The sequence below is a fragment of the Penaeus monodon genome, chromosome 3 (assembly GCF_015228065.2).
Source record: "Penaeus monodon isolate SGIC_2016 chromosome 3, NSTDA_Pmon_1, whole genome shotgun sequence".
Classification (NCBI taxonomy): domain Eukaryota; kingdom Metazoa; phylum Arthropoda; class Malacostraca; order Decapoda; family Penaeidae; genus Penaeus; species Penaeus monodon.
Genome location: NC_051388.1, coordinates 3,826,887 through 3,848,263, shown reverse-complemented (window position 1 = coordinate 3,848,263; position 21,377 = coordinate 3,826,887). Strand labels below are relative to the sequence as shown.

Here is a 21,377-nt window from a genome sequence, read left to right as displayed (position 1 = left end):
TCCTCTCCTCCCTCCCTCTCCTTCTCTCTCTCTCCTCTCTCCCCTTTTTCCTCTCTTCTCCTTTTTCTCTCTCTCTCCTCTCTCCTCTCCTCTCTCTCCTTCTTTCCCCCTCTCCTCTCTCTTTTCTCTCTCTTCTCCTCTCTCTCCCCTTTTCTCTCCCTCCCCTTTCCCCTCCCCCCCCTCTCTCTCCTCCTCCTTTCTCTTCTCTCTCTTCTCTCTCTTTTCCTCTCTCTCCTCTCTTCCCCTCTCTCCTCTCTTCTCCTCCCCCCTCATTTCTCTCCCTTTTTCCTCTCCCTTCTCTTCCCCTCTCCTTTTTTCCCCTCCTCCTTTTCCCCTCCCCCCCCCTTTCTCTCTCTCCCCCCCTCTCCCTATCTCCTTCCCCCTTCCTCTCTCTCTCTCTCTTTCTCTCTCTCTCTCCCTCCTTCTCTCTCTCCTTCTCTCTCTCCTTCTCTCTCTCTTCCTTTTCTCCCTCCTCCCCCCTCTCTCTCTCTCTCCCTCCCTCTCCTCTCTCCTCTCCTCCCTCCTCCCCTCTCTCTCTCTCTCTCTCCCCCCTCTCTCTCTCCCTCCCTTCCCTCCCTCTCCTTCTTTTCTCTCTCCTCTTCTCCCCCCTTTTTCCCCCTCCCTCCTCTCTCTCTCTCTCTCTCCCCCCCCTTCTCTCCTCTTCCTCCCTCCTCTTCTCTTTTCTCTCCCCCCCTCCCCTCTCCCCCTCCTCTCTCTTCTCTGTCCTCCCCTCTCTCCCCCTTTCTCTCTCTCCCCTCCTCTTCCCTCCCCTCCCCCCCTCTCTTTTTTTCTCTCTCTTCCCCCTCTCCCCTCTCTCTCCCTCTCTCTCCCTCTCCTTTTCTCCTTTTCCTCCTCTTCCCCCCCCCTCTCCTCTCTCTCTTTCTCTCTCTTCCCCCTCTCCCTCTCTCCTCTCTCTCCCCCCCTCCCTCTCTCTCTTCCCCCCCCTCTCTCTCTCCCCCCTCCCTCCCTCTCCCCCCTTCCCCTTCTCTCCCCTTTCTCTCTTCCTCTCTCCCCTCTCTCCTCTCGTCTCTCTTCTTTTCTCTCGCCTCTCCTCCCCCTCTTCTCTCTCTCTCTCTCTCTCTCTCTCTCTCTTCTCTCTCTCCTCTCTTCTCTCTCTCCTCTCCTCTCTCCTTCTCTCCTCTCCTCTCTCTCTCTTTCTTTCTCTCTGTCTCTCTATCTCTCTCTCTATCTCTCTCTCTCTCTCTCTCTTATTTCATATGCGGGGGGAAACAACAGATTCAGAAATATTATTATTATAATTATTATTAATTTTTTTTTTCTCTCCCTCTCCTCTCCTCTCCCTCTCCCTCTCCCTCTTTCTCACACAATTTTTCTTTCTGCCTCTCTCTCTCTCTCTCTCTCATCCTCTCTCTCCCCTCCCACCTTCTCTCTTCCTCTCTCTCCTCTCCCAGCCTCCCTCCCTCTCCGTCTCTCCTTTCTCTCCCTCCCTCCCTCTTCCCTCTCTTCTCTCCCTCTCTTTCCCTCACTCCCCACTTTCCCTTTCCCTCTTCCTCCCTCTCTCTTTATTTTGCTCACTTTCTTGTTTTTCATTTTCTCCTGAATGGATGGTATTTATAGAAATTTGCTGGTCATTGTTTTATTTTCCGTTCCATTTTTTCAGGTTTATTCATTGCTGTAAAAGATGGCAGATGCACTGCTACATGCGGAATTGCTGGCAGCCTGTTCAGCCTTAGGCTACAGTGATGGTGCCAAATATCACAAGGAAGCGGATTGCCTAGAAACAGTCAAGGATCTCGTCCGTTACCTGAGGAAGGATGATGAGAGCCACGAGATCCGCCGGGCGCTCGGAGACACTCGAGTGGTACAGACCGACCTGATCCCCATAGTGCGGGAACACAGCCAAGACGGCGAGCTTTTCGACGTGACTCTCCGCCTGCTGGTGAATCTCACAAATCCAGTCCTGTTGCTGTTCAGAGAGGAACTCCCTGAGGAGAAGGTGACAAGGCAACAGTTCTTGCACTTGGTCTCGCAGCAGCAAGGGTACAAGGAAGCGTTTGTGGAGGAGAAAGTTTGGGCCGTGTTGGTTGGAAAGCTGGGAGAGCTGCTTCAGCTGGACTGGGAGAACAGACAAGAAGATGACAAGCTGATCATTGAAAGAATACTTATCTTGGTGAGAAATATTTTGTCAGTTCCGGCCAGCCCCGAGGATGAGAAGCGAACGGATGATGATGCCTCTGTGCATGACCAGGTGTTGTGGGCTCTGCACTTGGCTGGCTTTGAAGACCTTCTCTTGTATGTTGCATCATCGGAAAATGAGCAGGATTTGTGCATGCATGCTTTAGAGATAATATCCCTAATGCTGAGGGAGCAAGACCCAGCACAGCTAGCCCAGGCAGGCCTCCAACGCTCTCAGTCGGAGAAGGAGAAAGACGAGAAGGAGCTGATTGAAATCCGACAGAGAGAGGCCCTCAAAAAACAGCAGCAGAGGCAGAAGCAGTACAGTGCCCGCCATTCCAGGTTTGGGGGCACCTACTATGTTCAGAACATGAAGAGCATCAGTGACAGGGACCTTATCTCCCATCAGCCAGTGAGTGATATCCGTGCACTTAACTTCGACAAGGCTAAACGGCCCAAGAAAGTGGCCAAAAACAGAATGGCTATGCGTGATGTCAACACCACAAGGAGATCCACTCTTGCTATCAGGCTTTTCTTGCAAGAATTTTGCATTGAGTTTTTGAATGGTGCTTACAACAGCATCATGTACATTGTCAAGGATAACTTAAATCGAGCCCGAGCACAGGAGCATGATGAGTCCTATTACCTGTGGGCAATGAAGTTCTTCATGGAATTCAACAGACATCATCAGTTTAAGATTGAATTAGTGAGCGAGACATTGAGTGTTCATACATTTCATTACATCCAGACCAATTTGGACAGCTATTATGAGATGATGACCACAGACAAGAAGAAGATCCCTCTCTGGTCCCGGCGGATGCACAAGGCTCTGAAGGCCTACCAGGAGCTCCTCATGACACTGGCATACATGGACAAGTCAGACAATGAGTCCGTCAAGGAGTCATCAAAGGTACTCAAGAGCAAGGTATTTTATGTGGTTGAGTACAGGGAATTGGTCATGAACCTTCTGCAAAATTATGATCCTGTTAAATTGTCTAGTATGTATTTAAAGGACTTGATTGAAACAACACACATATTCTTGAAGTTGCTTGAATCATTCTGTGGGAAGTCAAAGCATGTCATCGTGCAGAAGAAGGTCAAGAAGGCAAAAAAGAAGAAGCCCAAGGTTCAATCAAAGACAGAAAGTGAGCCAACGGAACACGAGCTGCAGGACCTTTGGGATGAAATGTCTGCAGAGCTGTCAGCAATTGTCCAGGGTGAAGCAGGTGATCTGCCTGACACAGTCCCCTTTGATGCTCTGTCAGAACAGACGGACGATGAGCAAAAGGAAGCCGCGATGAGAAAGATCAACCGCCACCTTCGGACGAAAGAGATGGCAGAGGCAGTGTCGTTGATGCGGTCTGCCCGTGAGGTGTGGCCGGAGGGAGATGTGTTTGGCTCGCAGACAATGGAGCAGTCAGAGGAGTTCCTTGCCTTGAGGGAGATTTTCATGGCTAATTTAAACCCCATTGAGAATACCCCCGCAGAGATACCTGATGAGGAAGAAGAAGAAGATGAGGAGGAGGAGGAGGAGGAGGAAAGTATGATGCATATCAGTGAACAGGAGTTTGATTTAACCAGTTTTGTGAGGCGCTTTGCAAACACTAAAATCATGCAGGCATATTGTCGTCTCTTTAAGAACTATGGCTCCAATTCAAGCCACACCAACCATTGCATTTTGAGGATGTTTCATAGAATTGCTTGGGACCATAAACTCCCAGCGATGTTCTTCCAGGCTTCTCTCTTTTGTATCTTCCAAAAAGCTATGGAGGATCCGAGGCAGAAAACAAACGACTCCATACGAGAAATTGTCAAATTTGCCAAGTACATCATACGTCAGTTCTTCAAAGTGGCAGAGACGAATCCCAAAGTGTTTGTGGAATTGTTATTCTTCAAGACAAACAAAGAAGCTCTGGAGATTGAGTGCGGCTATGCAGAACAGGATGCCGGCAAGAAAGCCATGAAGCTAGCGTGGAGAGAGGAGGAAGAGGAGGAACTGTTGAGGCTCTTTGAGGAGTTCAGCCGTGCGCCTCCAGAGGGTGCCGAAGACAAGGATGTTGCAGATCTTATACTGGAAAACCTAATCAACCAGACACGTACACGCCGCATGGTCATTAAGAAGCTCAAAGACATGCACCTAATCAGAGATGTCAAGGAGTTGACTCGGAAAACTGTCAAAGTTAAACCAGCAAAGGTGTGGACCGAGGTGGAGGAAGAAGAACTTCGGATGTTGTTTGAGGAATACAAGGATGCAATGGATATCGTTGGAAGAATCATGGATAACATGATTACTAAGAGGCCTAAACACAGGGTGGTAGACAAGATATTAGAGCTGGGCTTAGTCGAAGACAAGAAGGAGCTGCGTAAGAAAAGGCCAAAGAAGCCTCAAGTGAAGAAATCCAGAAAGTTTGGTTATGGTGGTGATGATGATGATGTGGGCAATGATGGTGACAGTGATGATGTGCAGAGTGAAGGAAGCAGTGATCATGAAGGTGGCTCAGTGAGTAGAACAGAAGTTCCTAAGAAAGCAAGCAAGGCAGCAAGCAAGACAGCCACTTTCACTGTACCAGTTGTGACTCCAGCATTGATTACCAAATCACTGAACACTGTGTTAGAAGCAAACATGAAGGAAGCAGTTGAGTGGATTGCTGGTGTCCTCTTGGATGTGGCAGAGGACCGTGAAGAAGATGGTGATTTTGAGCCGGTTCCCATTCTTGCCATGACTGAAGCCTGCACAGATGCCATGGAAGACGAAAAGTTTAAGGAATTACTGAAGCTAATTGGCATACAGCCTCCGCTGACCAACCAGGAAATGTTCTGGCGTGTGCCTTCCAAACTCACCATAGAGGGACTAAAAAAGAGGGCCCAGTACCTCAAGCAGGGCATCTCAGGTGAGACTTTGGATTCAGAAAATGCTGATGTGCCCTTGGAACCAGTGGAGGCACAGCCGTCCCAAGAAGAGAAGCCAAAGAAAAAGAAATCTGCAAAAACACAGCCTAAATCAAAACCCAAGCCTAAGAAGACAAAGAAGCCACAGAATGACCTGTCTGATTCAGAAAACATCAATCCTGAAGATAAAGAAAATTACTACAAGTTTGTGCCGACAGTCAACACAGAGGATGTTGACGACTCAGTTCCCCTTGTGCCTCAGAGGTCAAGAGTAGTTGAAGATGACTCCAGTGACGATGATGCCCCCCTGTCGTCCATCAGTCAAGTCCGCTCTCCTTTAGCATCCAAAAGAGCTTCCAAAAAGAGGCAGATGAGTGATGAGGGAAATGACAGTGGAGCTGAACTCAAAATGGAGGAAGATAAAAACTCTAAAAAGAAGCGCAGATTGATCATCGCTGACGACTCGGATGAGGACACCCCTGTTGTAGAAAGCTACGACTTGAGATTACACTTGGACACAGAGTCTTCAGGCATGCTTGATGATGCAAGCATGAGCGTGGACGAGGATGTAGGGAGCAACAAGGGAGTCAACACAAGTCAGCGGAGGATGCTGGATTCAGACTCTGAAGACGATGTTCCTTTGGCGAGTGGCAGACAGAAGGCTAGAGCTGTCATTGATAGCGATGAGGATTAAAGAATGGATTATTTAGCAGATATATAATAGTTTTATAGATTGGTTCTTCTTTTAGTACAAATGAAGTAACTTATAAAAAAAATTGATGTATTTTTATATGAAATTTTGTAGAAAATATGTAGAAAATTATTATAAGTAGCATTTGAATGAAGAGTGCTTATGATTTTTCTTTTCCTTTTTTTTTGCATGTGTAAATAAAATTTATAATATACTCACAAGTTTTTCTTTACCTTTTCTTCATTCATATTCTAAAGTTTTCTTCATTAATGTATTTTACTGACTGGCTTTATACATTTTTAGTTATTGATATGAAAGAGAATGTAAATTTATGACAGTTTGAGAAGGTCAACAGTTTTAAGGTCTTCACCTATCGGAAAGATAAGATAAGATAAAGATAGACAGCAAAAGCAGCTCCTTAAGGTCTTACCATTATACAACTGTTTAGGTCTTAGAACAGGCTTAGTAAGGAGCTGTTTCATATATTAAAACGTTCTTAAATCAAAGTTGTAAGTACTTCTTTGAAAGGTATTTTTGAATCCAAGAATAGCCAGTGACAAAGTGGGTATTATCCTACAAATTTGTTCATTAGAAATTAAAAGAAAAGCATAAGAATGGATTGATTTTAACTTAAGAATCAAGGTATGAGGGAAAGATCATGTATTTTTGTAGAAAAAATTATAGATAGCAAGGACCACAAGTCAAATATTTTAAAAATCACTTGATAAAGAATATTGTGTAATATAGAATTCAATATAATGCCTATTATAAGTAAATGGACTGGAATGTATCCTGAATGTTAGCATATAAAGTAAAATACAATAGTATGTTTATAAAACACACAAAAACATATTATAGTAAAGCAATGTTAGTAGTTCCTGGCTCAGGTTCAAAGGTCAGTGGAATAGAAAATTCACATGTCAGAAAGTACAGCTGGGGATGGGGTAACTTGGAGAACAATCATCAATATCAATTATCATGCATATTATAACAAAGGAAAACGTCAAGGGCACGATGGACCAAAAACTCGATGGCTGGTTTACGGAGCGGTCTCCTATGTGGCCCGGACAAGCATTTTCTCTGAAGGTTGAAAAGATTCTTCATGAGAAGCAGAGCAAGTACCAACACATTCAGCTGTTTGAGAGGTGAGTGATGGACTTGTTTAAAAAAAATGTGTACCAAGTTTCATGGCTAAATGTTTGGAAGTGATTTTTGGTGATGTGTTAGAGAGTGAATATCTTTACAGTAGATCAAAGGAAATAAAAATTTATTTTGTTACAGTTCACATTTTTTGTTGTTGTTCATATAATACTTTTGTTTCTGAACTTTTACATGATTGCAACTAGTTCAGGAGAGTATTTAGATGCAACAGTCATTGTTGCATCTTGTAGTCACTATTGCTGACAAGGTTAAATGTTATGCATGTAAATTTTACTCCCATTTTCCAGCTCCAACTATGGGAAAGTGATGGTGCTAGATGGTGCCATCCAGTTTACAGAGCGTGATGAGTGCTCATACCAGGAGATGATAACATTCTTGCCACTTAACTCTCATCCTTCTCCCAAAAAGGTAAATGAATAATTCCCACCATTTTTCCTTTCGCTTTTCTTTACTGTACTTGACAGTAATAAGTCTGGCATTAAGAAGAAAAAGATAGTACTTATTAACAATTTTCTTGGTGAAAGTTATTTGTTCTGGTACAAATTTCTTCTCCGCACAGGTACTGATTGTTGGAGGTGGTGACGGGGGTGTTGCACGCGAGGTAGCCAAACACCCAGCAGTTGAGAAAGTGGTTCAGTGTGAAATAGATAGTGAGGTAAGATATATAGTTATAACACATTTTGTCCATGATTTAATATTTGACTGAAGAGGGTTTCATTCCATGGGAAATTATGTGTATATATCTGTAGATGTTTCTTTGTATAATATTCCTTTTGATTTTATATAGTGCATTTGCCATAGGTAAGCTTATGTAATATACAGTAGATATATAGTGATACATCTGTTGCCTATCTATAGGTCTTCAATGGTTTCCTTTTCAGGAATTTGAATGGCTTCTTTTGAGATTTCAGTTATTTTGAGTTGTAAGATTAAAAAGTAATTGATATTCTATAATCTGATTTGAAATTAGGTATACAAACTGTAATATAGCATACAATTTTTTGCATCCCTTTAAAACTGTTTTGCAAGACTGAGAATATATAGAAATTTGATAAATCATACAGAAATAAAGCTTGAGTGTAAATTAGAACCCTTTTCATGTAATGCAAGTAATATGTGTTCTTTATTTTTATTTTTCTCATTATCAATTTTTTTTAAGATCACTGAATTTTCATAATTTTTTTCCAACAGGTAATAGAAGCCTGCAAAACCTATGCTCCCTCGTTGGGATGCGGATTTAGCAACCCAAAACTGACCCTCTACACTGGCGATGGTGCAGAATTCCTTGAGAAAACAGACGAGAAGTTTGATGTCATAATCACTGATGCATCAGATCCTGTTGTTGCTGATGATGACCAAGGAAGCTCCACTAAAGATGGTATGCAGAGGATACCACATACATATGCATACATATGCATTTATCAGTAGGCCCCAACCTCTGTACATTAGCCTCCCCTTCAAATCTGACACAGCCACAGTCCCCTGCCTTCGACCTTTCCATGGATAGTTTTCGAATGTATTCTAGGCAAAGAGAAAAAAGAATATTCAGCAATCTTTACAAGCTTTATTCATCAAATTGAAATATGATATATGGTGAAAACATGGCTTTGTGTAATATTCTTATGACATTGCCATACACCTATCAAATTGGCCCCCAAGGCTTCACAAGCCCCCTGCTAACCTTATAAATCCTCAGGCTTGGAACCACTGTTATGCATGTAACATACACACATGCATTCAGATCCACAAAATTTGTAAGAAGAATTTAGACAATTGCTATCTTTTTTAACAATTTAGGAAGATGGACTAAATGAAAAGGGGGAAAAAATATTTCAAATAATGAGATTATGTTAAATTATTGATAATTTCTATTTTGTTCAATTAAGTTATGGTTCCTAGTTATATCTCATGAACATTTATAACTATATAAGAAAAAACTGTTCTTCAGGTCCAGCCGTGTCACTCTTCAACGAGGCTTATTACGCAAAGATGAAGGACAAACTGGCTGATGGAGGAATACTCTCATGCCAGGTTGGTTCACTTCTTAGCATGACATGTTCTAGCCCTTTGAGGACCAGGTCATTATGTATATCTATTGGAGTTATACATAATGGCACTGAGTAATGGCAAACAGGAAATATTATGGTGTACTTTTATTTTGCTCTTAAACAAGCAGTTTATTTATTACATATTGGCATTGCTACATAAGTCCATGAATGAACATTAAAAGATTTTAAAAAGTAGTAGTAATAATAATAATAATAGTTTAGGGCTTGGTAACAAGCTCTTGTGATTTCAATCAAATTGTAGCTGCCTATTTATTGTGCTTCAAAATTACTGCCAGTGTGCAAGGAATGGCCAGGATTACCATTGCACTTGTTATGGACATGTCAAGCACATATCAGCTGTTAATAAGGATCCCCTGCACCCCACAACTTCATTACATATTGCTTTCCTTGTAGTTTCCTTGTTTTACCAAATTATAATTGTTGATTGTGTGATAATTATGCATCGATGGATAACTTCATGATCACATTATATATCACTCAGTGACCTTGTGAACTTGTAATAATCTCATGATGTAATGTCATATTCAAAGTAATTGCAGACAGCCATCCATCTCCTCCATGTTCCCCCAAGCCCTCTTCCTTCCACCCTCTCCCAACGCACCCTATCTTCTCTTTCTCCATCTAAACCATCCTTTCTTCCTTCACCATTATCCTTCCCACCTGGATGCCTATGTGATTCCCTTATTACCCATTGATTGATTCATGATGGCCCTTTTGCACCTTTCCTCGTGCAGTGTTCCTTTACCTTCCTCAGACACGTGGATACTGACCATTTGATCTTAAGTGCCTTTTGCCTTTAACCCCCTTCGCCCTTCTACTGATTGCTTCACTCCATTTTCTCCCTCTCTTTACCCTTTTTGCTACCATTCTATCTCATAGCACTCAGACTTTGACACATCTAACATATTTTGCCCTAATTATTAACTCATTTTTACTCCTTTTTGACACAGTACTTTACCGAAGTGCTGTATGACCTTTGATGTTTATTACATTTATTTGTTTTAATCATTAACCATTGATGGGGAGGTAGAGGCTTCTCACTAGTAGGGAACAAAATAAAATCTGGCTCTTTCATGCATTTCTGTAATGATTTGCACTATTCCATGTAATAGAGAGTATTTGAAAATTATTGTTTCAAACCCAAGAACACTATGATATCCTGACTTTCATTTTCCTTGGTCCCCAAAGGGTTAAGATAGATTTATGAACTTGTGTATAACAGAATGATGTTTTAGGTCTTGTTAATTCTGGTAAGAATTTTGGAAAAGGAAAGATTAGTAATAAGACTAGAACTCCGATTCTTATTTTCTTCTTTTAAGGGAATATTCTTGTGTGTATGTGTATTAATTAAATATATATATTATATATATATATAATTTTTTTTCTTTTCTTTTCTTTTCGTTTCCTTTTTCCTTTTCCTTTCTTTTCCTTTTTCCTTTTCCTTTCTTTTCCTTTTTCCTTTCCTTTTCTCTTTTTTTTTTTTTTTTCTTTCTTTCTTTCTTTCTTTTTCTTTTCTTTTCTTTTTTCTTTTTCTTTTTCACCAGATATTCTCTCCATGTCTTACAATAGTTATTGAATAGTTTCATGCTTATTCATTTCAAGCAGTTGTCTGATGAAGCTAAATACCAAGAACTATATCCTGTCTAATTTGTGACTTTTCTCCCTGCCAGTGTGAGTCTATGTGGCTGCACATTGACCTTATTACTTCCCTGATCAAGACCTGTCGGACGATCTACCCGGTGGTCGAATATGCCTATACTTGCACGCCATCGTATCCCTCAGGCCAGATTGGCTTTCTCCTTTGCAGTAAAAATGAAGTAAGTTTGGTATACTGGTTTCCAGAAATGGTTATTGGAAGAAGTAGAATTCCTGGTTTGTTAGTTGTTTTGGAAAAAATTGCTTTTTCTTCTTCTTTTTTTGTTCTGTGTCGTGATTCATAAAGATAGGTGATGGGATAGCTATACAGTATTAATTTTTAAGGGTCTTCCTTAATTTATTGTTTATTGGGAATTTTGCTAAGTAAATTTGTTTATTTACTTGTGTAGATTATTTTTTCTTATATATTTAAGTCGACTGAATAACCAAAGCCAATAGCCCAGCTACGTATTGATTCATTATTTATCTTTCCCACACAGAACACAAATTTCAGGGAGCCGGTAACAGCTTGGGATCTGGAGGCAGCAGAGAAGATGAACTTGAAATATTACAATTCGGACATCCATCGCGCTTCCTTCATCATGCCGTCTTTCATGAGGCGCGAACTGGATAACATTAAATAGATGCCGGCTTATTCGTCCTGTGTATTTGAGGATGATTGAAGATCAGCCTTTCTCATTACTTGATAAAACTGTTATTGCTATCATTAATCCTGATAAGGTTCAGTTGGAATTTTTGAAAAAAAATTTTTGGGTTTGGAATTTGGGTTTTTTGTAATTGAATTTCCCCGGGGGGAAAGGGGTTTGAAATTTTTTACTAATTTTTTTTTTATTTGTGAGAAAGGGGGAAAAAAACCCCCTTCACAAAAAGAATTAGATTTGGGGTAGGGGATTCCCCTTTTTGAAGGCCCAGGGGAAAAAGTTAACTTTTTTCACCATAAAAAAATTTTTTAAGGGGCCCAAAGGAAACAAATGAATTTGAAAATGGGGAAAATTTTTTGAATTTGAAGTTCATGGGTTTTTTTAAGAAAAGGGGTTCGGGAATTTTTGACGGGAAGGATATTTTCAATGTTTTAATTTTCAAAAAAAAACACAAAGAAAAAAAAATTTAGTTTTTAATTGTTTTTTTTTTTTTGGGGAAAAAAAATTTTTTAAAAGGGCAAAAATTTAAAAATTTAAAGTTTTAAGAAATTAGTTTGTTTTTTTTTTGAAAAGTTTTTGGAGTTGGAAGTTTTTAAGGAAACAAGAAAAGATTTTTTAATTATTTTTGAAAAATTTTTTAAATTTAAAGTTTTAAAGGGAAAAATTTTTTATTTGTTTTAAGGTTTTTCTTTTTTGTTTTTTTTTTAGAATTTTTTTGAAAAAAATTTTTCCCCTTTTTTTTTTAAATTTTAAATAATTTTTGGGGAAAGTTGAGTGTTTTCTTAGGGTTTTTCCGAAGGTTTTTTTGTGTGAAAAAGAATTTTTTTTTAATAAAAATTTTTTAGTGGGGGAAGGAGTAATTTAAAAAATTTTTGAATTAAATTTGGGTTTAAAGAAAGGTGAATTGTTCCCATTTTTTTGGGGAAAAAAAAAAAAAAAAAGGGGGGGGGGGGAAAAGAAAAGAAAAAAAGGGGTACTCCTAAGGGTAGTTGGAAACCCCATTTTTTTTTTCCCTTTTTTTTCCTTGTGTTTTTTTTAAAAGAAACCCCTTTTTTTTTTAATTTTTCCCGGGGCCCAAAAGTTTAACCCTTTTCCCTTTCCCTTTAATTTTCATGACGTTTTTTTTTATCAAGAATTTCAAAAGTTAAGGAAGGCATTTATAAAAAAAAATTTAAAAAATAAGGGGGCTGAAATTTTGTGATTCGGGTTTGGGACCAAAATTTTTCAAAATAGTCCTTCAAAACTTTTTTACATTTTTTTTTTAAAATTTCCTTGAATTTTTTTCCCCTTGACGGGTGTTTTTGGGGCCCGGGGTCATGGGGGGTTTATCCCCCCCTAGCTTTTATTTTGAAAAACCCGACCCGCGCCCCAAATACAAAAAAATTTATTTTTTTTTTTTTTTTAAATTTTTGCCAACCCTAAAATCGGGAAAAAGGGTATTTTTGGTTCTAAAATTTTATTTTTTGAAAGACAAAAGAAACTTGGAGATAGGGTTTTTTTTTTTTTTTTTTGGTAATTTTTTAAAAAAAGGAAATTTTAACAAAATGTAGCACAAATTTTTTAATTTTTGGGAATGGTTATTTTGGTTTAGTTGTTAGGGGGAAAGGAAGGTTGGGGGAAAAGGGTTAGGGTCGGGGGGGGGTTTGGTGGGAGAGTTGGGAAGGTTTAAAAGGGGGGAAAAAAAAGGGTTTTGTTGAAGCAGAAAGGTGGGGAAAAGGTTCGATAGGTTGGGAGGTCGTGAAGGGGGATAGATGGGGAAACAGAGGTACGGGTTGTTTCAAAACGTGGCCCAATAAAAGGATGTGGGGATTGAAAGGGACATTAAATGTGAAGGGACATTGGTTTGAAAGGGAGGTACATAGTGTTTTCTATTTATAAGTATGGAGGAATAAAAGGAAAGGGGGGGTAAAAAAAAAATTTGGTGGGGGGGGGGGGTTGGAAAAGGTTTTTGAAGGCATACAATAGATGGATATAAGAGGAAAGGATAACGAAGGAGGTCTGGGGGAGGGGAAAAACCGCGAATATTCCCAATGAAGGATGTTATATTTTTATGTTTTTGAGGGGGGAAGCAGCTAGAGGGGGGAAAAAAGGACTGAGAGGTCTAGATGGGAGGGGTGGGGGGAGTTGGTGTTCAAATAGGAGGGGTATTAGGAGATGGGGAGGGGTACTTGTGCTAAGGGTTTCAGTGTGTACCCAGGGGGGAAGTGGAAGGGATAGAGAGGATGGGGGGGGGGGGATAATGTGGGGGGGGTTGGGGTGGGGGGGGAGGGTGTGTTGGGAGGGGGGTAGGAGGTAGGGTGTAGGGGGTATCTTTAAGGAGGAGGATATCGCAGTTACTTGGAGGGGGAAAGGGGAGCAGGAATTGTAAGTTTGGGGAGGTTGATGTCATTTTTTCATTGGGTAATCTTGAATTTTTCAATGGTTTTTCTTCTGATTTGGGTTTTGGGATTTTTGGGGGATATAGGTTTCTTGTGGGGGGGGAAGGGGGACTGGTGTCCAAGAAAAGGAGTAAAGGAAGGTGGGGTGATTGTGGGGGTAGGGGAAAGGGGGTGGAACGTTTGTTCGTCTGTCGGTAGTGCGAGGAGGAGGGGGGAAAGGGGTTTTTGGGGTTGTGGTGGTGTTTAAAAGAATCTGTAGAGAGATTGGAGGTTGGATTTAGGATGGCAAAAATTTTGACGGGGAAAGGTAGGGGTAGAAAGAGGGGGGTTTAGATGTAGGGGGGGGGGGTTTTAGGAGAATTGTAGAATGAGCGTATTACTGAGTAAGGAGTAAGAGAAAAACCAGTCGACGTGCTTTGTTGGCTTCACGTAGGTGGTCCAAGTTTGAATTGGAGTTGCTACCTCGGACTAAATTGTAGGGGGAAACCCCCCCTTTAAAAAATCTTTATGGGGCCGCCACATTTGGGCACAGTGCGTGTTGTGCAGGCAGTTAGTGGGGATGGCCAGGGTTTGGGGACATAGTGGGCATCTGGGGTGGAACGGGAAAGTTTGGCTGGGGTCCCAACCCACAATTTTGGCACTGCGTGGAGGAGGTTTGGGAGGGCGAACAGGGGGGGATTTTCCTCCTATATAGAGTTTAAAGGGAAGGTAAAAATTTTACGTAAAGGGAAATTTTTGGGTATGTTAGTGGGTTTCTTTCGATTACCCTGGGGGGGAAAGGATAGCATTGTACTGACGTTGCATCATAGTCTGTAGACAGGCAAATAGGTCTTTCCCAATTTACCAATCTTTGTCATAGATTGGGCAATTTGCTGGGAGATTGAAAAATGTTCGGTGCAAGATTGAGGGTTGGATGGGGTTCTGCAAGGATGGGGTTACCATATAGTCTGTTTGTTTTTTTAATGCTAAGCTTTGGGTTTTTGGATGTTTCTGGACAAACGGGGGCGGTGGGTCGGCTACGGAAAGAGATTTACCCATTTTTTTTGGAGCATTTTTGAAAAGAAGGGTGTTTTCCAGAGTAGGGAGCGGGGGAGGGATTTCGAAAAACGGGGCCCATTTGGGTGGCGTGAAGGGTATTCAAAATTGTTGAGTGATGGGGAGTCGAAGGGCGGGTGCGTGACGATGGAGTGTGTTGAGGGAGGTAGTGTTTTTTGGGGAGGTGGGCAAAAAGGGGGAAAGGGATTTAAAAAAGGGGGGATGGGGTGGTTTATGTTGGAGGTTGTGGGGGTAGAGGTGATGAAGTTGAGCGTGCTGGGAGAGTGGAAATGTTTCTTAAGGATTGGTTGTTGGCTACTGTACTAGTAGGCATTGATGAGGGGGTAGTTGTTGCAGTGTTCGGAGCCGTGGTCAAAGGAGAGCCTGGGGTCAGGGAATCGGGTGGGTTTACATCGTTGGGGCTATTTGATAAAGGGGCAAGCCTCATTGCCCCTAATAGTGGAGATAACTTTTCATTGCTGGCCATGGTAAGCCTGGATTATGTTGGGGATAAAGACAGTCCACCCCTCAGGGTCCCCTTGAGGGGTAAGGGCTAGATAACAATCAGGGGAATACCGTGCCCATGGCTCCCTCAGGCCGTTCAGGACTGGCACAAAGTCAGCCTTTCATCCTTTCAGCACGGCTCTCACACCTTAGGAGGTGGATAGTAGAAGGGTTTGGTGAAGGGACAGAAACGAAAGGTGGGAAGGAAAATAAAGACCATGCAAATTAGTTGAGTCGAGGGCTGAGTCCCAAGGTTGGGGAGTTCCCCATCATTGGGTCCCAGTCTCCGCCTCCTAAGCCCCCCCACGACAACAACGGGCAAGGGATTGGGGGGGGGCAATAAGGCTGTAAGGTATTAATAAGGGAGGATGGGGTGGTTGATGTTGGAGGTTGTGGGGGTAGAGGTGATGAAGTTGAGCGTGCTGGGAGAGTGGAAATGTTTCTTAAGGATTGGTTGTTGGCTACTGTACTAGTAGGCATTGATGAGGGGTAGTTGTTGCAGTGTTCGGAGCCGTGGTCAAAGGAGAGCCTGGGGTCAGGGAATCGGGTGGGTTTACATCGTTGGGGCTATTTGATAAAGGGGCAAGCCTCATTGCCCCTAATAGTGGAGATAAGTTTTCATTGCTGGCCATGGTAAGCCTGGATTATGTTGGGGATAAAAACAGTCCACCCCTCAGGGTCCCCTTGAGGGGTAAGGGCTAGAAAAATCAGGGGAATACCGTGCCCATGGCTCCCTCAGGCCGTTCAGGACTGGCACAAAGTCAGCCTTTCATCCTTTCAGCACGGCTCTCACACCTTAGGAGGTGGATAGTAGAAGGGTTTGGTGAAGGGACAGAAACGAAAAGTGGGAAGGAAAATAAAGACCATGCAAAATTAGTTGAGTCGAGGGCTGAGTCCCAAGGTTGGGGAGTTCCCCATCATTGGGTCCCAGTCTCCGCCTCCTAAGCCCCCCCACGACAACAACGGGCAAGGGATTGGGTTTTTTTTTTTCTTTAAGTCATTTTTAACACTCATTTTTACTAAATCACACTTTCAGTGGCAGAAAAGTAATATTTTGCCGTGATTGTAACAAAAAATAACTCATGGCATGTACATACATGCCCCCGGCAGATAGTCCCGCCATGCCATGGCATGTGCGTACATGCCACCCATCGGGAATGGGTTAAAATGCATGATATTATTAGTTTCATAGATACTGCATTTTCAAGGGTATTTCTCAAAGAAAAAAGTCTTTTTACACTGAAATATAATAAAGAATTGTATTTCTTGTTTTGACAATTAAAAAGAAGTAAGGTATTGAAATAAAAGACAAAATATGGTGACTTAATTTATTCACATTTCAATCTAGATCAAATGGTTGTAGCAGCAAGTTATGGAAATAAATATTTATTCAATTAAAGTTTCAGCCAATGGGTTCCCTAAAATAGAGCTGCCTAAAATCTGTGCCACATGGGAAATTACTATAGATATAACAAGCACAGAACTTTTGGAAATATAATAAATGTATTATTAGTTTGTACAAAGTCCCCTTGACCACACTACAGTAAAGTTCCAGATTAATCTCCAACATAAACAAAGTTAATGCATAATTAATATATGCTGTAACTCCTAAACTGAATATATAATACACTGTTAGTGTCACTAACTTGGGAAAAGCTCAATATTTGGTACAACTATATGCCCTTAGCAACAAACAGAAAGATATGGCCTGAAATTCTGCACTATATAATGTTTTGGTAAAACACAAGTAAAAAAAAAAAAATTGATAGTAATTGTCATTTGCTTATCATAAACCCAAGTGCAATCAGGCAATTTAACAAGAAAAATAATCCATGAAAAATGCTTGCAGTTCAGGATGACTAGGACAGAAGAAAGTTTATTGCGGACTCCAGAAGCGTAGAATGACTAAAGGAGCATTAAATCATAAAAACATCTCCAACTGGACACCAGTTTCAAACGATGTAAGTTCCAAGCTTCCAAAATTCCTTTATTTTTATTTTTTTGTAGCCATGAAATTAGTTTCACTTTGGCCTTTGTGAAAATGTTGCTAGTCAATGCTTAGTTACTGAAAATTTTGATGATTTTACATGAGGTTGGTGGTAACTTTAATATTTTAAATATATACAAGTGTCTGTGGGGGGGAAAGGTAAAATATTTACCATCTTGCATCATGACATTGAACAAACCTCTCTAATTGGAAAACTTCTCTGGCCGCAATAATACACCCGTTTTAGCCTCAAAAAATAGATAGGGGAGCTAGGAGTATCACAGTACCTTTCTGTTCAAATACCCCCATAGTTGTATATTTTGCAAATGCAGATAAATAACACCTATCTACATGAGGTTCTCAAGATGCAGGAAAAGATGTCTGCACAATTATAAAATCCCACTGACCCCCACACCAAGAAACTAATAATGGAGCACACACTTAACGTTTGTGCAGCCTACCCTAAACTACCCCCCAAAAAAATCTCATTAAAAACAAAGAAAAATATATTACTTTGGTCTGTTCCTTCATACAAACTGGATGTTCGATCATTACACAAAACAAGCAGAACCCATTTGGCAAATAACCATACACAATGCTTTCCTTCCTTAGCTGTAAATTCTACACTACCACTTTATGGGTGGGTCAACTGTGCTGGAACAGATGTATTGAATGTGAAATGCTGCAAACAGAGGTGAGAGTGCAGATAACACACATGAGAAAAACAAAACAAAACAAAAAAAAAAAGTCTTACATCTTTACTGTTTAAAAAGATAAACACTATACACTATAACACTTAAACTAAATGACAGTTAAAACACATGCAGGTGACAAATCTCTGCCGTCAGAGAGACCAACACTGCTTACAGGTACTCACAGGTACAAGTGCAGTGGTTCTGTGAACATCCAAGACAGAGAAATGAGATGAAAGTTACCAGCACAGCATGACCCTTTTTTTTTCTATTTTTAATCAAAACTGGTGCACATTGTAAGATCCTATTAACACAAGCTACAGATGTCTACACAAGATAGTTCATATACACAAAGGGGTGGAAATTAAAGCCATTTTTAACAGTTAGCTTGAGAAAAAAATAGATAAGGCTTAAAACTTTTCACATAAAATTACTATAAGACTTTAACAAATAAACATAATGAAAGGAAATAATGGTCAGCTTCCTAGAAAGCCAGGCAAAGTAAATACATGTTTGTTCACTCATTACTGCTGTAACCGAAATGAGCATTCTTTGCGTAAAGGAAAAAGTGTTTCAAAAAAATCTCAATATCTATAATAGCTCTTCCTATAAAGCTGTAACTATATACAAAGCTAATGAGATTATAGGTGCTTAATAGTTTGTTCATTACATTGATACATGATTAAAATACCCCCACATAGCATCTATCACCTTTTAAAAGAAGTTTGTAAATTCCCCAAGAATAAAAACAATACTTCCTTAATATCATAGCACATGTACAGTTGATATACCTAACTATTACTTGCCAGCACAAGTTTGGCATTACATGCCCCAACCCACTAGCTAGGTCCTTACCAAACTCTTTGATAGTGCTAACAAAACTTTGGTTTGATAATAACTGGGTTTTCCTATAATAGCATAAACTACAGACAGAGAGAGGCACTGGATATTAACTTCATAAGATCTTAGACCTTAGTTTGAAATCCAACACAGTATGTCTCAAATGGTAACATGAAGCTCAATTGTCTGAAACCCCCTTTTTTTTTGCCCAGTACAAACAGTAATATAATTTTTATATTTAAGGTCCAAGGTTTCTGATATCAACCAATACTGCACCTCCCTCTCAATACACTAACCTTGCTATTAAAACTGGCTGCCCACACACCACTCTACATGACAGACCAAACTCACATGTTAATCCAATCAAGATCAATTGCATCTTATGGTTAACATTCACACTCATAGTTTAGCTTCCCTGGGGACACAGGAGTTTCTTTAGGAGAGTATCATTAAGTTAAAGTTTATATTGAAGGAAAAAGTTATAAAAAATACAATAATGTTCCTTGTATAGCAAATACCAAAAGATTAATAACATAGTTATTAAGGAACAAAATAAACAAAATGAACATTGAAGGAACAAAGCTTGCAACAGTAAAACTGTTTCACAATCTCAAACTACAAAATTGGAATTAATAAACAAAACATCTACACTAGTTCAGAGGCAAGTATTATATGTAGATATAGGTATATATGCATATATGTATGTGTGTATGTATTATATATAATTAATTTATATTATATATATATATATATATATATATATATATATATATATATATATATATATATATATATATATATATATATATATATAATAAAATGGCTGGTTACAAACATTAAGAAAAATAACCCCATACACCCATGCCAAACAATAAAAAGCAACAACACTGCTCCTCAGAATTTCCTCCACATGTAACCCAGAGGCAAGAGCAACCCTACAAGTTGAGTGACCGTGGCTTGAGAGTGGAGTTCTGGGTGACAAACTGCCGTGCCTCCTCGGTCAGGCGGCGCTGGTTTTCGGTTTTGCCGCACGCCACCATCTCCCACCTCACATCCAACTGCAAAGATTGAAACAAGGTTGAGATTCCACTCTATTGTTACTGGGAAAGAGGAATGACTTGACATTGTGGAGAGCTTTATGGTGCAGCCTAAAGAAGAGAACAGGGGAAGAAAGGAACTGTCTCTCTGCAATTAATGAAGTCTGGTATCATTAACAACCCAAGGACTACAAAATTATTTTCTCACCAGAAAAAAGAAAATAAAAACACACACAAAACAAAGGGAATGCAAACTTTTAGGGATGGAATGGTATCAGAAAGCAAGAATCAGGAGCAAACATTTAATAAACTAAAGTCATATTGATCAACGAAACTAAAAAAAAAAAAAAAAAAAAATTAGGAGAGTATATTCTATATTGCAATATATATATATAAAAAAAAAATATATATTTAACTCAAATTTGCTGGTGGGAGGTGAAATCACAAAAGTACAGCAGTTTGGAATATACCCCAAGAGCAGGTCTTCATTCCCAATTAGTCCATTATTTTCAATACCAAACTGAAGGGGGGGGTTAATGGCTAGTGGAAATCAATCCTAGTCGCTTAAAAAAAAATAATAATAAAATCTAAAATCCCTTTTCACCAAATTTTACTTGTTGATATTTATTAATACCTAATTCATATCTAGTTCTTACCTCAGTAACATGTGTGTATTAATCAGACTACACAAATTGTATAAAATGGTTAATCTTTTACTCCAAATAAGCAAATTTCAAATTCCTATCAACATAATAGGTTAGTCAGCTACCTTTGTGTCATGCATTTGATGAAGAAAAGCAAAATCATGCACACATTACAACAAAAGCTTCTGGTTATCCTTTTAAACCATTAAAAGTTCTCTATCAATCCCCTCCTAACACCAAACAAACAGCAGCCTGGGGTTATGTTGCCAGTGTGTGCGTTTACCTTCGAGAGGTTGGCCTTGGTGGTCTGGCCTTCGCCGAAGGATATCCTCTTTACGCACCCAAATTCACCTTCTCTCGCCTGGTTGGGAGGAGAGGTCTTGTCAGATGGTAAAGTTAACTGCAGTATCAAGAGCTTGGTAGATCTTATTCCAAGCTCAAAACTGTAGTCTTTATTTATATCTCTTTAATTTTTCACTTTAAGGGTAACTTTTTTTTTTTTCTTCTTTTTTTTTTTTTAATGCTTATTGTCTTTTACCCAACATAGAGCTTTGTTACATGACTGTACAGTTGTCTATTTGGAAAACTTACCTCAATATCTGTAATAATACCACTTTGTAGATTTTTTTTTTTTTTTTTTTTAATATGTCCAACTTTCATTTAGAACAGTATGTTTCACATTTTGAAAAATAACAGAAGAGAGAATGGTTCTGCTCACTACAACTGTCAAAAGGTCAGAGTAGGGTTTTGTCTATGCACTCTGACCATTACTTACATTAAAATACTTTAATGCTCTCTACCTTCTACCTCTACGTAATACCTGCTAACTATCTACACCATGGGAGAAAAAACAATGATATTTACCTTCTTTGGGGATTTGTTGCCAAGCAGAGAAGTTGAAGCAAGAGGATGGTTCTCGTCAGGCAGTGTGTCACGGATGATTGAGGGGGGTGAAAACAGCACTGATGAGTCACCTATCAGGCTTTTACTCTGCAAGGATAAATAAATAAGTTAAAT

General features: G+C 39.9%; 3 protein-coding genes across 10 annotated transcripts in view; 2 read left to right on the top strand and 1 right to left on the bottom strand.

Moving 5' to 3' along the window:
- LOC119590769 (protein timeless homolog) overlaps nt 1–5,930 on the top strand; it is a 7,335-nt gene extending 1,405 nt beyond the window's left edge. The window contains exon 2 of the mRNA XM_037939484.1: nt 1,622–5,930. Within this exon, the coding sequence (XP_037795412.1) occupies nt 1,643–5,719 (4,077 nt within the window). The 5' untranslated portion in view covers nt 1,622–1,642 and the 3' untranslated portion in view covers nt 5,720–5,930. The remainder of the gene's footprint in view (nt 1–1,621) is intronic.
- Nucleotides 1–11,331, top strand: part of LOC119590779 (spermidine synthase-like) — a 13,129-nt gene extending 1,798 nt beyond the window's left edge. The window contains exons 1-8 of one of the 2 annotated variants that reach the window (XM_037939501.1): nt 6,101–6,225; nt 6,713–6,861; nt 7,165–7,285; nt 7,437–7,532; nt 8,069–8,255; nt 8,826–8,908; nt 10,617–10,763; nt 11,082–11,325. In XM_037939501.1, the coding sequence (XP_037795429.1) occupies nt 6,731–6,861; nt 7,165–7,285; nt 7,437–7,532; nt 8,069–8,255; nt 8,826–8,908; nt 10,617–10,763; nt 11,082–11,225 (909 nt within the window). In that variant the 5' untranslated portion in view covers nt 6,101–6,225; nt 6,713–6,730 and the 3' untranslated portion in view covers nt 11,226–11,325. Of the gene's footprint in view, nt 1–6,100; nt 6,226–6,712; nt 6,862–7,164; nt 7,286–7,436; nt 7,533–8,068; nt 8,256–8,825; nt 8,909–10,616; nt 10,764–11,081 lie in introns of those variants that run through there. The other variant, XM_037939493.1, reaches the window with a different exon arrangement.
- An 8,174-nt stretch (nt 11,332–19,505) lies between these two features.
- Nucleotides 19,506–21,377, bottom strand: part of LOC119590730 (myb-related protein B-like) — a 68,923-nt gene continuing 67,051 nt past the window's right edge. For all 7 annotated transcript variants that reach the window (XM_037939432.1, XM_037939459.1, XM_037939424.1 and 4 more), the window contains exons 14-16: nt 21,225–21,350; nt 20,644–20,721; nt 19,506–19,737 (exon numbers count right to left, since the gene is read on the bottom strand). In XM_037939432.1, the coding sequence (XP_037795360.1) occupies nt 19,615–19,737; nt 20,644–20,721; nt 21,225–21,350 (327 nt within the window). In that variant the 3' untranslated portion in view covers nt 19,506–19,614. The remainder of the gene's footprint in view (nt 19,738–20,643; nt 20,722–21,224; nt 21,351–21,377) is intronic.